This window comes from Glycine max, chromosome 8 (assembly GCF_000004515.6).
Source record: "Glycine max cultivar Williams 82 chromosome 8, Glycine_max_v4.0, whole genome shotgun sequence".
Classification (NCBI taxonomy): domain Eukaryota; kingdom Viridiplantae; phylum Streptophyta; class Magnoliopsida; order Fabales; family Fabaceae; genus Glycine; species Glycine max.
Window position 1 is genome coordinate 45,787,283 of NC_038244.2, and position 16,984 is coordinate 45,804,266.

Sequence of the window (16,984 nt, forward strand, 5' to 3'; positions counted from 1 at the left end):
ATTTGTTAATTTTAGTGTTATAAATTTGAATGGTCCGTTTTATCAATTAATTTGATAGTTAAAATCATAAAAATCTTACCGATCATAATTATGTTAATTAATATAATTATGTGTTTTTATGTATTAAAAAATGAAAAATAATAAAATTATGCACTATGTTTTTTATAAGAAAAATGTTTGGAACACGTCATTAAATGTTTAATGATGTGGGATAAAAAATAATATTTTAATAAATTTAAACAATTAGAGCGTCGACAACTTAGTATATTAGCAACACTTATCTGATTCTCTTTTTTATAACCAGAGAAAGTTGGTGTTTGTTTAAATTTTTTAAATAATAAAAAAATAGAAGTTAAATATAGTTAATAAAAAAAGTGATAGAATAAAAAAATTAATAATATAAAATAGTGAAAAAATAGTATAAGACAAAACAAAAATTTAAAAGTTAAGAAGTAATTTAAAGATAAAATTATCCCATAAAATATATCCAGCAAATGAAATAACGGAAGGGGAATGGGCGTTCACAGCAGTTAGGTTTTGGGTGAAGTGGAGGAGATTAAACAGAGGTTTCATCAATTCTGATTCTCTGACCGCCAGAACATGGTGTTTTTTCTGTTCCCTAATGCTTCGTTAGAACCCGAAATGAAGATGGTGATAGGTTGAGTGCACTTTCAGCTTGTCTTCTTCACATTCTTTCATTCTTGGACACAAAACCAGATGGATAAACCTTTTTCTTTCACTTCCCTATATTGACTTATGTTTCTCTTTAAAGGATCATCTGAGACTCTAGTTTCTTTACATCTAAACCTTCCTTTGGGTTGGAATGCTCCTAGAATTTGTTTGGTTGCCGAATCTCAGGACTCTTTGGTTGGCTTCATTCAGATTGGTGGACGAGAATTCTATTCCGAGGATTCTCCAAGTCTTCTCTTCGCTTGAACATCTGGTGTTAATTCTGCAGTCTTTGAACGAGAATGAGAATGAGAGTCAGAGTGAAGGTGTCCAAGTTGAAAGTCTTTGCTTCTCGATCCCCTCATTGAAATGGTTCGAGCTTTGTTCCGATGAACAGGAGTTCAATGTTGTTGTGAAGGCAGAAAATCTTGTCAACTTTGTATGCGATCTTGAGGGATTGCACAAGGTTACCTTAGATGCCCTAAACCTGAAGTCCTTGACAGTTATGGGTGATGTTCTTCAAGTTCACATAACTAAAAGCCTATTCTCTATTGAAGAGGCAGTGATAGAAGCAGAACTTTGTTTCTATTTGACAAGTGTGTGTGACTTGGTTTTACGTTCTCAATATGTTTTTTTTTTCTTTTGTTTTTTAGCAGGTTGCAACATGTGAAATTACTCAGTTTGTCAGAGAACATTATGAAGGTGTATTTCTTTTCGCCTGTCTGGTTTAATTTGGCCTGTCTTCCAAGTCTTTCCTCCATGTTTTAACAGTTGAAGTGGAACTATGTTGTTATATAATTTTTGTTGTTATATGTGTGAAGGCTCTCTATGTTTCTTCAATGACAATACCAACTTCCAGGAACTTGGTCAAGCTAGAGCTTATCCCTGACTATTGCCCTGATTTTCGCCGTAGCTGCATCTCACATGTGTTATTGAAATTGTTTGAAAGTGCTTATCTTCAATGAGGTAAGTTGTGTTGGATATTTTGGTGTGCAGATTATTTGTTATTCATTTTCAGGTCCCGTACATACTTTATATGTACGGTGTTCGACAACCACTTTGGCGAAGATGGCAAAGTTGATTCTATTTTTCTGCGGGTTCTTCCACTATCTTGTGTTGCACATCTTAAGGTAATAGAAATTACTAGTTTTAAAGATAGATAACTTGAATTCAAGCTGGTGGAATAATTTTTAAAGAACGGAAAATCTCTGGAAAAGATTGGTCTTGGTAGAGAAGGTTGGAAGTTTGTACCAAAACATCGCAAGAGGATACTCTCCCACGAGAAGTGCTCTGGTTGTCAGATTGTATTCAGAAATACAAGATTTTATAAAAAAAAAAAAAAAAAAAAAAAAACACCACAATTACGATGAGTCTATCTCCTTAAGTTTCATGGGTATAACACCTTAGAGCTAAAAAAAATTTGTGTAAAAGTGTTCTGTTCAGATATTTAGTATTAATGCACCATGGAAATGGATGACTAGGACTAGATCTGCAGTTTAATGAGAATCTTCAACAATAACTTTAATAGATCTAAATTTGGTTAAAGTGTGATTGGGAATCTTATGTGACTGCAACTGCTAGTGTCTTTGGTTCAGGTGATTAGTTCATTGTTTAATTCCTTCTCTTGAAATATGCTGTTTTATGGGACATGATAGTTTGGGAGAAATTGTTTATGAAGTATGGTGAAAGATACTATATTGAACATGAGATATTGACAATGATTTGGCCATATAGGTCGATGTACCTACACTTTCAAGATGTTTTCGTCAACAAGCACGCATTTCTTACTTTTACTTTGCCTTCCTTAATTGAAGCTTATCATTTGAGTGACATGAACATAGGATTTTGTAATTGTGAGGAGTTCATTGTTTTAGTCTTCTCATCTTTATGATGCTACTAGTACTCCATTACTCTTAAGTTGATGACTGTCAGAATTAAAAATGTTGACCGTATGTTCGTTGGAACTTCTTATTGTTATCTTTTAAGTACATGCTTAATTGTGGAAGATGTTCCCAATTTCTCTTCATGCAACTCCTAATCTTAAATTGTGTGTCTTTCCTCCAATTACTCATAATTACTGTTAGGATATAGAATTAATACAAACATCTGCTGCACTAACTAATTTTAGTAATCATGTATGTGATTAGGATCGTCCTCAGAGCAATAAGAGAGTTTTAGTTTTTTTATGCCAAAGGCTATATAAGTAGGTTTCTGTAAAGTGTAAACATCATAAAAAGACTGATTATCATTTATGTTTTTACCGTCTTGAAACATGGTATGATTATCAATGTGGTATTACGTATGTAGGCTTTTATCAGGCCTATTGGAGCTGGCAGTTTTATCTATGGTTCTCTTTGTATTAGCCTCAAAACGGTTTAGAATGAAGAGGTACCTCCTTTTTGTCTCTGAATAAGTAGTATCCGATGTTATGTTATGTTATCATGGAATACATACAAATTGTGCCTTCTACTTCTAATGAACTTAATGAATCTTGTTACATGACAATTGTTCTTATGATAATTGTTTAGTGTATGCTCTCGGTTAATGGACCATTCCTCTAAGTACTCACTAGTACAGTTTGGTAGCAACTATTGAGGAGTCTTGTGGCAACTTTTAGCTTATTAGATGGGCAGCAAGCAGTACATCTTTTAGTTCAATGACATAATAGATGATTTTTTGTGCCTCCATTTCTCCCTACTTCATTTCTTCCCGGTCTGTCCATGCCAGCAACAATCCAACCAAGCAATTAGAATACAATTGCAAGTAGAAAAGAACTAAACTTCAGCAAGAATACGCATTGGAACTTCTCGCTTTGAAGCTGCAAAATCAGTATCCACTGGGTAAGTTGTAATACCGTTTCACTTTGTGGGGGTTACACAATCAATAACAAAGTTATTCTTTAGGTGCAGTTTCTTCAATTATAAGAAGGTAAACGTTTTATTTTTATTTTCTCAAGTAACCATAGTTTTAAAAATCAAACTAGTTGGTTTGATCGGTTGACTAGAGCCATCTAAATGGCCCAGCCCCTCCATCTTGATCCTAGACAACATGGGCCAAGTGCCAAAAGGCCCACAAGGCCAAAAAGCCCCATTAAAAAGACTACAGGACCAAAAAGTCCACAAAGATTGGGTTGACTTATGGGCCTTAAGTTTAATAGTATGGCATATTTTTTTAATACTCAAGTCAATGTCAGCCAAAATCAACTTTGAGTAAGGTCGGCCAAAAACAGCCATGGTCGAGGTTGGCAAAAAATAACCCTAACCAAGGTTGATCATAATGAATCGTAGATGAGATTGGCCGAAAATAGCCTTGGTCGAGGTTGACTGAATACGGTCCTGACTAAGATAAGCCAAACACAACCTTGGTCAAGGTCAGTCGAACACAACTTTGGTTGAAGTTGGTCTAAAAGACCCTAGCTTAGCTTGGCTGAAACTAACCATAACTAAAGTAGTGCAAAAACAACATTGGCCAAAGTTGATCAAAATTAACCTTAATCGAAGTCGGCCAAAAATAACTCAATTGAGGTCAGTTCAAACAACCCAATCGAGTTAGGTAAAAAAACAATCATTGTTGAAGTTCGCCAAAAACAACCTCAGCTTAGGTTGGCCAAAAATATCTTTGATTGAGGGTGATTGAAAATAGCCCTAATTGAGATCAACTGAAAACAATTCGACCGATGTTAGTCAAAAATAGCCCTAGTCGAGGTAGATAAAAAAGACCTCTATTTGAGGTCGATAAAAAATTAACCCTATTTGAGGCCAACAAAAAATTAACCCTGCCCAAGGCCAATAAAAATCAACCCTAACTGAGGTTAGCCAAAAATTAGCGCTAATCAAGGTCGATTGAAAATTGTCTAGTTGAGGTTGACCAAAAATTAACCCTATTCGAGGTTGACCAAAAATTAACTCTTGTTGAGATTAATTGAAAATAGTATGGTTGAGGTCGACCAAAATTAACCATAACTAAGGTCAGCTGAAAATTAACCCTACCTGAGGTCAGTCGAAATAAGTTTGGCCAAAGTTGGCTGAAACTAACCCTAGTTAAGGTCAGCCAAAAAGAGTTTTGTCGAGGTTGGCTAAGATTAGCCTTGGCCAAGGACAACCAAACACAATCCAAACTAAGGTTGACCAAAAATAGCCTTGGTCGAGGTTGGTCGTAAACTGCCTCAATTGAGGTCGGTTGAAAATAGTCTTGGCCTAAGTCACCATAAAACAACCTTAGCCTTTGTCGATAAAAAATAACCCTTGGTCAAGGCCAACCAAAAATAACCATAGCCTAGGTTGATTGATTTAAAAATATATTCTTGGACAATTGAAAGAATCAGTTTTTAAAATACCATGGTCCATGGGCTAGCTCTAAACCCATATTAAGTGGGGTTGTGTGGGTTGGGACCTCATCAGGGGGCTAAGGGCCACTAGGGCCAATTATGGTCTATGGAGGGCCAAATGGGTTGGCCCTAGGACTATTTTGACAACTCTATGATTAACCTCAAATTGATTAGATGATTGATCAAAGCAACCTTCAAAATTGAATGATTAGAAAACCAATAAAAAATTGATTGAATTGATAAATTAGTGGTCAAACAAATAAAAAATTGTGGTTTAATGGTTTTGATTTTCTTTTTTCTATTTGACTAAAATGTAATTTTAGTTCCCTTATATTTTGCAATTAGTAATTTTGTTCTTCCTATTTTAAAATAGAGACATTTACTCTCCCAATTTTTTTAAAAATAGTAGTTTTAGTCACTCCATTCAAATCAAAACTTTGACCAATAAACAATAAATGTTGACTTTAAGTTTTATTGCCCAATGTTGCCCAAATCAAATTTGGTAATTTCATATGGAAGAATCAACACATCAATTATCCAATTTTGTTATTGAAATTCTTCTTTAAGAGACAATAGATGGGTTGAAGATTACTGCCCAACTCACAAATCAATATCAATTCACAGCACCAGAGTATCCTCATTGAACAAGATGAAATAAACAAATAGTCAAGGCCAACAACAACAATCATGTCTTTCTTCTTTAAAGGAAAATTTTAAAAAATTAAAAAGAATCACATGCATTGAATTTCTTTGTGCAACACACCAAGAGTAAAGATGGAAAGACAAGCAATATATATACAATTTTTGAATAAGGTGAACAAGCGCTTTGAAGATTTGGGATCTCAAAATGCCTTTACAATTGAAAAAATGGTAAATCTATTGAAGAATCTAAGTTAATCAATCACCCGCTCCAAATAAATCCAAATCCACTAAACCAAAGGCTTTTTCATCATAGCCACCATGACCACCATCATCCAATGCCTTTAAAATCTATATCAAATCAAAACCTTGTTATTGAAATAGCAATTGAGATTAGTCCCACCTCAATTTTCCTACATTTAGATCTACAATATCTAATCTTACGCATATCAGCTCCTAGAGCTTCTCATCTGTGTTGTTGTGTTATTGTTCTCACACTTTGTTGTCGTTGGTGTCTTAGTTTTCAATCGCCTTCACCTTCTTCATCTTTTTGTATTCAATGTCGCTCATTGACAATAATGGGTGCTTCATTGTTGAGATCACAAGACAAAACGCAAAGGCAAACACCCTTTTATTGTTGGTCTCTAGTGATGCATGAAATCTAGGTGCTTGGTGAAATGAGATGGAAGGGGTGAAATAAAGGGTTAACAAACAAATTAGAGGATAAGGGAGAGTGCACTCATGGTGTTTTTAGGGATAAAAGTAGCTTAAGTGTGGAGTAATCGCCTTCCCTGGAGACAGAAACAATGATGGCGATGACTTTGTCGAAGATATGTTTTGTAGTGGTTGTTGCATAATCAGGGTTTGAGAAAGGGTAGTTTTTCGTAAATGGTGTAAAAAGAATATTAGGTAAGGGTTCAAGAATAATTTCATTGGCAATAACATGAGTCACAAGAAGTCAATGTTAATTTTTAACTATCAACGACTTTATTTGGGTTAAAGAGACTAAAATTAATGATTTTTAAAAATTAGGAGACTAGATGTCTCAATTTTAATAAGGGACCAAAATTACTGATTGCAAAATATAGAGGGACTAAAATTGTATTTTAAGTTTTCCTTTTTAATGACCTTGTGTTTTACTTGAGTGTTTCACAGGATCAAAGAATTAGGAGGCAGTTTTGAGAGCAAAGGTGATGATGATGATGACAATCGTGATTAATGATGTGTTGGTATATGTTCGATGAATCTCAAAGAGTGCTAGTTATATTTGTACCAATGATGTTGTGTCAATTGGATAAAAGAGAATTAATTTGTAAATTTACTAGTTTTATCATTGGATTGTATTGGGGGGAATTCTCCAACACATAACATGGATAAAAAAAATATGGTAACAAAAAAAAAAAAACACTACCAATAGATATATGATTGGTTTATTGTAGTTCAACTCATCTTGTCTGCATTCATAGAACATAACAAAATGTTCACTATCTCAAATAAAATTACAAGTTTTTTTGGACAACTTTTTTTTTTTAAAAAAAAAACTCTTCATATTATAACTTTTTGGGACAAATTTAAGAAAACTCTCCAATTACAAATTTTTTAGACAATCTTAAAAACCTCCTCATTACATGACCTTTTTTTCACTTGGGTGGTAGTGACACCCATTTCAACTTGGAGTACATTACTCCCTCTTAATGTTAGGTGGTTATTCTATCTTAAAAACCTTTATTTACGGTGTAGTGAATGACTTTTAAAGACTCTATGAATAAACACTAATAAATTGTTTTCACAATTCCAAAAATACTTTATATTATTCTAATACTAAAATATAACTTAACAAAATGATGCTTTGTTTTCTAATATACTAAGTGCTTAAATATTTGCTAGTGAAAAATCAATTATGAATGTAAAAAGATTTCATCTATATTTGGGATCTCAAATATGAAGGGTCAAGGAAAAAATGAAGACATTACACAAAATACAAAAATACAAATAATTATATGAGAAAAATATATAAATATATTATCTCATTTAAAGGATGATAAATAATATTCATTATATTGTAATAAAAAAATAATAATTTCACTATTTAATTCCATAATTGCTTAGTACCAAATGGGCCGAATATGAAACACTTAGCCCATAGACCAACACCTTATTAGGGTTTTTATGCCTCTCAGGGATTCAATCTTCAACATTCATGAAAATGTCTCTAGCCGAATATCTCTCATATGTCCCTGATGATCTTATTGTTGAAATTCTATCACGGCTTCCAGTGAAAGATCTTATGCGTTTTAGGTGCGTTTGCAAAACCTGGAAATCCATCATCTTTGATCCAAGTTTTGTGAAAAAACATCTTGAAAGATCTTCAAAAAAAATCCATCTCATAATAACCCGAGAAGAAGTCCTCTATGATGGTTTTGACTATGACTATGGTGATGCTTATGCCATACCCTACTCCATAAATCAATTATTCGAGAATCCATCATCAGATGTTGATGAAGATGACTACTATCAATTAAATGGTTATTGGATCATTGGCTCATGCAATGGATTGGTTTGTTTGGGTGGTTATCATGGTGAAGAAGACACAATTTACGAATATTGGGTCCAATTTTGGAACCCAGCTACAAGGATGAAATCAAGGAAATCTCCGCGCTTACATGTCAATCCATGTTGTCAAGGATTCGACCCATCAAATTCTATAGGCTTTGGATTTCTTTATGATGATTTGAGTGCCATTTACAAGGTGGTGTCAGTCCTTTCAAATTGTAGATCCAAGAAAACAGAGGTATGGGTTTACAACTTAGGTGGCAATTGTTGGACAAATATCTTTAGTTGCCCAAATTTCCCCATTCTTCGTCAAAATGGAAGACTTGTGAATGGAACTATTAATTGGCTAGCTATCGACATGTCAAGTTCTCATTATGAAGAGCGAAATGATATTATCGATCCGTTAGTAATTTTTTCAGTTGATTTACAAAAGGACACATATAAATATTTATTGTTGCCTAAAGGTCTTGATCAAATCCCAGATAATGATCAATTGAGAATTGTGGAATTAAGGGATCGTTTGTGCCTTTATCATGATCGCAATGCAACCCATTTTGTTGTTTGGCAAATGAAGGAGTTTGGAGTAGAGAAGTCTTGGACTTTGTTGATGAAGGTCACTTATAATCATCTCCAGATACCATACCCTCCAGATCGTCCATTACTTCCATTCTGTATATCAGAAAATGGTGAAGTCTTGATGTTGGTAAACAATGATGTGTTGAATATGACTTTTTATAATCGGAGAAATAACCGAGTAGAAGTTATTCCAATTCCAAACAACAATGCTTGGTGGCAAGCTACCAATTATATTCCAAGCTTGGTTTCGCCTTTTCAGAATTAATCTCCTATGCAACAATTTGCTTGTTTGAATATATCTCAAGTAAGTTGCTTTACAAAATTCCCTTTCCTATGTAAGACTATATGGATATGTTTTGTGATTCTTTATGATTTTATTGTTATTACTATAAGGGTTGGATTCAAATATTTAGATTTAATGAATTTTTTTTCAAGGAAAAATGATAGTATTATTTAAAATAGTTCAACTCTTAAGAGATGCTTGAACTTAACAGAAACATATGAGTATCTTTACAACTTCTCAATATTCCACTGAACCTATATAAAACAAATAAAAAATAGAATAACAAGACAATACAATTTTCTATATAGGTATTTTTTTCCTTCACTGCCAAGTGTAATGTAAAATCTCTTTCCAATCCTTGTTTCCAAATGTCATGCCAATTCCATTCCACCCTTTCCACCTAGTAATTTTGTTGAGGAACCATCCAATTTAAACAAACCACCGAATTCAAAATCCATGATGACAAAAAGTATATACATCCTTTCCTTTTGAACCTAAGCCATTTTCATGCTGAAATTTGCAATGTCTCCAAAATATCTGAATTTGAATCTCATTTTTTTGAAACATCATTTTATTTATTCCGAGCCAAATTGTCGAAACAATTGCCAACCAAATAGCATCTCAACCTTCTTTATATCTAATTGCCACCCCTGAAAGTCCTTAAAATTGTTGCCTATGATCCTTCATATTATTCCACAAAGTTGTAGAAAAGCCTAACCACTACAAACATAAAGCCAAACTCTTGAGAACCAATCTCATTAAAAGAAAAGTGAAGTAGTTCCCAATTCCTTTTTGCAGCCAACAAATAAACCAATGTGAAGAAGTTCCTAGTTACTCATTTCTTAACCAAATTCTTTCTTTTGGTATCCTATTTTTGATTTCTCTCCAAACAAACAAAGAAACCTTTGTTGGAATCACTTTATTCCAAAAATCTTTCCACATTCTAATGTTGTTGGTAGCACTTGTTTTGATATAATGCAAGACATTGTAAGTTGCATGAACCATGTACCTCTCTAATTCTCTATACTACTTCCACATATCTTCTTTATCCTATCTAAACACATTTTCCTCCACCAATTGACCAACCTCATGAAATAATTATCTTTCCCATTGAAAAAACTCCTTTCTCCAATCCCACCTCTATACCCACATTCCATATACCCAATACCCACATTGTGGGTTAAGAATAATATTTCATATCTATCCTTCAAGAGCCCAAATTCCAACCATAAATCCTTCCAAGAACTAGTGTTTTGCCCATTCCCCACGACCTTCCTTATTGAGTCATTAAACTATCCCTTCCTTCACACCTTAATTCCCTTCATCTAATTCCCAAATATTTTTCACAATCATTTTGAACCTTTACCTTTCCCATAACTTAATACCTCTTTCACTACCATAAATACCAACTAAAACCCTGTACCATAAACTCTCATTCTCCATTAGAATCTTCTACTGCCACTTTCCTAAAAGAGCTAGATTAATTATACTCAAATCTCTCACCAAAAACCTCACAATTCCTTTTTTTTTCACACACTATCTCTAATGTGATCCTTACTAGGGGTGGATCGCTTGATACAAGTTACAAAGTTTTGGATGACACAACTTTCAGAAAGGTAAGATAAGTCAAGGTAGACGCCACAAGGATTACCTTGATAAGTCTGAGATTGGTTTAGCAAGGAACTCAGAGAGAAGTTCTTACAAAATTTTATCATGCCAAAAGTCTCTTTTATTGAAAACGAGTTCAATACATATAGCGTATCTGAGGTGCAGTTGGAAATACACCAGTTTTATTTAATTTAAAATTAAAAATTAAATTAGAAAAGAAATGGCATAGGCTTCAAATTAGTTTGGGCCATAATGACAATGAAAAAATAAAAATAAAAATAAACATATTTGGCATGGGCCTTCAACAACAATTAAAATTCTTGGTAGTGCCTATGCCTCTAGGCCTTCATCATTCTCCACTTGGACCTTATTAAGTATGCTTGATACCATTTGTTGGAGGGTATCCATTGACTGCTTGGTCCTACTCCTGGTCACAGGTCCCCGTATTTGGACAGTTTTATGATTCTTATCATTTCCTCCTTCTTGTTTAGCATTTGCCCTCAAATCTTTAGAATAATCACCTGGAATTTGATCTTGTAAGCATTATCATTGATCCTCTCTAGTACTTGGAAAAGGTCTGTCTCTTATAGGTTGAAGTTTGGACTTCCTTTGTTTAGGTAACCTCTCCTTCCTCATGTGTTACCAAACCCAATCACAAGGTTCAAGTATCACTTCCTTCTTGTTCTTGTTGGCTTGTTTAGCATAACTTTCATTCTTCTTTGCAATTTAAGCCTTCACCTGCTCATGCAATCTTTTCACATAATCAACTTTAGCCTATGCATCCTTATGGCGAGTCTCTTAGGGATTGCTTTAATAAGATATCCTATTAGGAAATGAAGCTCCTGGAAAGAGATCAATTTGATGTTCTATGCCTCTTGAAGGTTGTAGTCCATGAGAAATCTCCTTGGGAAAGACATTTTTAAATTCATGCAATGAGAGTTCAACACTAGGAGAAGCAGAAATAATTAACTCATTAGAATTATCAGCAGAAACTTTATTGTCTTTGCAGTACAGTGGATAGAGCGGCTCATGAGCAAATAACAATTTCCTCACTTCACTCGCCTTTGCTAAACAATTAAATTTTCTCTCATGTGTATCACTCTTTCCCTCACCTGTATCAATTAGCCTCAAAATGAGTTAAGAAAATTAAGCTAGGGTATGTGTATGTATGTAATAATTGGAGTTTTTATTTTTAAATATGAATGTCTAATATCTCATGCATATTGAGATTTTGAGTATTGATTTCAATGCAATGGTGTGAATTATACTTTTGATATGCAAGAATTGGGGTATACAAATGTTATGGATATCAATATATTTTATAAAAATGATTCTTTGTGTTGATAAGCATGGGCAACCATATGAAATAAGAAAGGCCTTGAGGATGAGGTATTTGTAATTTATAAGTATTTGAAAAGGAATTCATTCCTACAATATTGTATATTTGTTATTATAGAATGTAGTCCTCGCATATATATATAGTACATAATTGATTGTATTGGATTGCCTTTAGTTTGCCAAGTATCATGTATGATGTATGTTTATGCTTAATGATGTTAACATGGACATGCTATATACATGTGAGAATACTAATGGGCAAATGAGTTGTAAATGATTAAATACTACATAAACCCGTGGATGAAGGTGACACAAAATGTCATTGAAGGTCACATATAGTAGTGTATATGCCTTGTTGTCTTAGTTTTGGTCACATAATTTCCTCATTGTTGTCAAACTCACTCTTTTAGTGCTTTATGTTTCAGGTAATGACCCAATTGATCATCCAACGACTCTACCAACCCATTGAAGAAGTTAATTGATATTGATGTTGTTATGGGTTTATATTTATGAGACATAGTTAGTATCAGAAAAATATTTTATTTATTCCAATATGTTGATTGACTTTGCCTTGCTATATTTTATGGACCTCATAATAAAAAGACTTTATTAAATTTTTTAATTTTTGAAAAATATAATGCGTGAGAAATATTTTAAAATTAGGAAGATGTTCCTAATTTTTACTAGTTATAAACTTGTTTTTGACACCTCCAAAATTGTGTTATCCTAAACCTCAATTTTGGAGATAATTGGGAGTAGTCGAGCATAGTTGACCACGGCAATGAGTTTGGGCACATAGGGCTCAACTTTCTCCATGTGGTCAACCATTAAATCCTTGAAATTGATGTTTGTAGAGATTGGTGGTCAGTGCAATGGCAAGCTCAGATAGACCTGAGATGTGTGTTAGGTGCACATTGTCCTCAAGGATCTATTCGTGTAATTAATGTGCAAATCTCTGGATTTATAATTAATACACCCTTCTCATTGGAAAAGGGATCATAAAACTACCAAGCAAAATGAATAGAGAAAGAAACTCGAGACAGAGGAGGTTTTTGTGTGTGTAAAAACCAGTGGGAGAATGTCTTCTTTAGTAGGCACAACACCGATTAGATAATGGTCATATTATTTCCAATAATAGGGAATACAAACTTTATAGTTAATACTTATTAATAAAAAATAATTTCAATAATAATTAATCTGAAAGTTGAGCCTAATAATATCGATGTTTAAAAACAAATTAAACCATTGAATAAAATCTGATAATTTAAAATAGTTTAAAAAAGGTATTAATGCAAAATTATTGTTAATTAAAAATCCCAAAATCATGTGAAGTTGAAAAAAGTAATAAGGAATTTTCATGCTTCCAAGTAAGATACAATTTTCAAAAAATTTCACAAAGATATTTAATAAAACAATTCTTAAAAATGTCAGACGGTCTCATCTACTAGCATTTAAGGGGAAGATCACATGATTTGCACTACATCGAGTTCACATGGCTCAATCTCATGCACACTAGACTCATGCCTTTCTAGTTTAACCCTTCTCATCACATGTGTGTGTGTGTGTGTGTGTGTGTATGTATATATATATCCTTTAAGATAGGCTAAACCTCAATGTGGGACTTGGAATCTTTTCAAATACCTATAAAACACAACACAAAATAAGGTTCCTCCATTAGGGTTAGGGTCTACTACTATAGAGTATAAAGTGTAATTTGCCTTACTCTTGGATTGAGCATGGATTATATAGTGATTCTTTAATTAAGTTAAGACCTATGGCTAGTTTGTTTAAGCTTATTTTTTTAAAATAAGTGTTTTTTTTTACATAAAATAAGTAGTTTTATGATTTGTTATGTGTTTGGTTAAACTACTTTTATTGAAAATAAAACAGTTTTCTACTTTTTTTTTATTAGCAGATCTTATCTATTTCTTAAAAAAAATGTTTATGTAAAATGTCATTTTCTTTTAAAAAATTAGTTTTAAAAAAATTGACCCCTAATTATATCTTATCTCCTTGATTCTTGAAGATTAGATATGATTAATTATATAAAATTAGGATATGATCAAATTAGATCTCCTAAAATTCGGGATATAAGATAAGGTACAAAAGTGAGCGCTCTATGCTTTGAGTCGAGTTGGTTGACCCACATTCTATTAGATCAAGCAATGGACTTGGTTCATTGGGCTCAATGCAATGAAAATCAAAATGTGTTAGAGTGTTGCTAGGTGCACCCAACATTTTATTAAAATACCAAAACTGTCCCTGTGCTTTTTTTGCATTTATGATGGGTGTGTGTGAGGGTGATACGTAAATCGTAGGGTTCAAGTTGATCCGTAAGATTGATACGGATCAACTTGATCCGTAAGCCTTTTACGAAACAATACGGATCAAGTTGATCCGTAAGACTTTTACAGATTAACTTAAATGACTTACAGATCAAGAATATTTTTGTCATTTCACCTTAAGTGTTGGGTGCACCTAAAAACACCCAATGTGTTATTAGATAATTTTTCATACATGATTTACATGATCCAAATATTTAACTATCTTACAAATATGTTGATATTTTGACTAAAGGTATTCATGTGAGTACTTCAATTTTTTCCTATTTATGAAATGAGATAAACATATTGTATTCTTGTATCCCTGTAAAGAAGAAAAAAAAAAAAGTCTCCCGCTGTTTTGCCACTGATCAATCATCTCAAATACTAATTAATTAGAATTTTTATATACCGTCCTAATTAATCTGATACATTCAGGATATGTATCATTTCCTGTTTTTTCTTCGTTATTTATAATTTATGACTAACTAATTATGTACTAGTCGTATTATCAATTAATTAATGACCTAATTAATTTGACATTCTTGGTGCAATTCTCCTCTATGGCTCTATCAGAACAGTAGTCATACAACAAATGTTTCTTCCCCACATCTTCATACGCTCTCTGCTGTTGAGGGTTTAGTTCCCAATGTCTTTTGTCATTCCACCATAAATAAGGAGAATAGCAGGCATGTTTTTTGCGATTTTGGGTTCGGCAGCCATGAATGTTGAAACCTTGAAACTGAGCAGTGAAGGGTGCTTGCTTCCAGTCAATTCTCTTCCCATTAGATGCCCAAGGTTCACCATTCCATATGCTAGCCGTAACGTGCATTTGTTTTGAAGGAAAACTCACTTCCACGTTGGAGTAGTTCTTGAATACTCCAATTGGTATTTCATCCACGTAAAATCTGAAAACAATATTGAAGTATACCCCGAAAAAAATTAAATGAAAATTAATAATTATTATTATATTTTTTATAAATTTGGCTTACATTTAGAAGAAGAAAATTCAGACAGTGCTCAAGAAATTTACTATTTTATAAAAATGTTATACTACTTTGATAAACTCAAGCATATACTCTTCTAAATGTTCCCTAAATTATAAATATAGAAAACTATTATTTTTCAATTAGCTGATGAGTGGGGATTAGAGCTGTTACTTTGGCCCTAGGCTCATCTCATTTGGTCCACCATAATGACCTTAGGGGTTAGCCCACCCAATGAGGGGTCTAAACTGCTCCAATAAAGCCCCACTTAATAAGGTGTTAGGATCAGGACTAGCTTATGGATCATGCTATTTCAAAAATGATTTTTTTAATTTTCATAAAAATATATTTTCAATTCGGTCTCAATAAGAATAATTTTTAGTAGGCCTCAACCATAGTAATTTTAACAAGGTTGGAGTTTGAGTCAGATAGATATTAGGGCAAGTTTTTAACACTATTAAGATATTTAATTCAACAAGAGAAATAACTTACGTGTGTGTGTGTGTGTCCTTGTTGGGTATCTTTATTCTCATTTGGAAGAATCCAGAAGCATATTCCAATTTTGATCTGAAGCCAGCCCCTACATGCATTAAACTGTAGTTAGGAAATTTAAAAATTAAACTATACCACTCTTTTCCATATATAGTATATAAGCTACTGCACACATGTACTTGCTAAATTTACCCTGAATGATTCCTGCAATCAATATATATCTCCTAGCTAGTACGATAATATGATTCTGAGTGTAAAACAAAACTCTCTCATCTCGTTCTGAGCATAAAAGGCTTTAAGATATGATTCTTGCATATTCTATAACTGTGAACATTTGTACAAGATGATCATTAAAGCAAAAAGCATAATAATTTTAACTATATACGAGCATAATAGCATGCATATATATACACATGGATCTTTAGAGCGCACATTGGTATTTGGTAACTTTCTTTAATCAAGCACGCACAATTCAATGAAATCACAAAGTTCTATTATTCATACAAACCTGAAGTCTTATCAATTGAGAGTTGAACTTCTCTACCATGCTGTACAAAGAAGACGTGATGCTTTCCCCATACAACCTTGTAGTTCTGTTGGAAGCTAACTTCAATTGCTTTTCTAGCATAAGCTATGGTCAGTGCCACAAATAGAAGGACAAAGCAGAAGCTGCAAAACAGTTTCCCTGGTTTATAAATAATTACCAAAAAAGCAAAAAGATTTTAAAGACAAAAAGGATCTTCGTACTGTATATTAGTATATACTATAGCTAAGATATATACTTAGATACATGCGGCGCATGCACTTACTTTTGTTGCTTGTGCAGATGAGCCATTATGTCAAATAAACACACCACTATATTTTTGTGTGGCCCGTTTCTTGTGATCATTGTAATTTAAAGCAATGATTATGGATTTATATATAGAGTATCACAGGGTAATGAATCTTAACTACATTTCCATGTCAAAGAAAAACTTTGGGTGAGATTGAAGTGAAAGTGTAAAGTGAAAGATACATTTGATTAAAGCAAAATTGATCTATTTTCACGTTACTCTTGTTGTGCCTTGTGAAAGGCCCTTCCTTGTTACTATGTATCATTCACCCGTCTAAAGTTGAATACCTAGTGGCGGCTCCTACTGCGTACGTACACGTAAAAAGATATATTGATTTCAATGGATAATTTTTTTTCTCT

The 16,984-nt window shown here is 33.2% G+C and overlaps 3 protein-coding genes across 12 annotated transcripts; 2 read left to right on the forward strand and 1 right to left on the reverse strand.

Annotated features, from left to right (window-relative positions):
• The first annotated feature begins 408 nt into the window (after positions 1 to 408).
• LOC100820083 (uncharacterized) lies at positions 409 to 7,099 on the forward strand. 10 transcript variants are annotated; one of them, XR_003267974.2, is made up of 4 exons: positions 413 to 1,178; positions 1,326 to 1,371; positions 1,529 to 3,509; positions 6,791 to 7,099. XR_003267974.2 is itself a non-coding variant. In XM_026129819.2 (3 exons), exons 1-3 carry the CDS (start codon positions 824 to 826, stop codon positions 1,556 to 1,558), a joined length of 462 nt encoding a protein of 153 aa, XP_025985604.1. In that variant the 5' UTR covers positions 429 to 823; the 3' UTR covers positions 1,559 to 2,674. The 10 variants fall into 10 exon arrangements, 2 of the variants coding, with proteins under 2 accessions (XP_025985604.1, XP_025985605.1); XR_003267973.2 differs by having other exon boundaries at positions 414 to 1,178; positions 1,491 to 3,509; XR_415763.4 differs by having other exon boundaries at positions 423 to 1,799; positions 2,977 to 3,057; positions 3,198 to 3,509.
• Positions 7,100 to 7,841: 742 nt separating this feature from the next.
• Positions 7,842 to 9,029, forward strand: LOC102661063 (F-box/kelch-repeat protein At3g23880). Its single transcript, XM_006586536.3, has one exon. The coding sequence runs from the start codon at positions 7,842 to 7,844 to the stop codon at positions 9,027 to 9,029; it is 1,188 nt and encodes a 395-aa protein (XP_006586599.3).
• A 5,670-nt stretch (positions 9,030 to 14,699) lies between these two features.
• Positions 14,700 to 16,627, reverse strand: LOC100775717 (putative xyloglucan endotransglucosylase/hydrolase protein 1). The gene is made up of 4 exons (XM_003530811.5): positions 16,602 to 16,627; positions 16,301 to 16,461; positions 15,793 to 15,880; positions 14,700 to 15,222 (listed from the first exon to the last, which is right to left on the reverse strand). The coding sequence occupies exons 1-4, from the start codon at positions 16,625 to 16,627 to the stop codon at positions 14,826 to 14,828; spliced, it is 672 nt and encodes a 223-aa protein (XP_003530859.2). The 3' UTR covers positions 14,700 to 14,825.
• Positions 16,628 to 16,984: the final 357 nt, after the last annotated feature.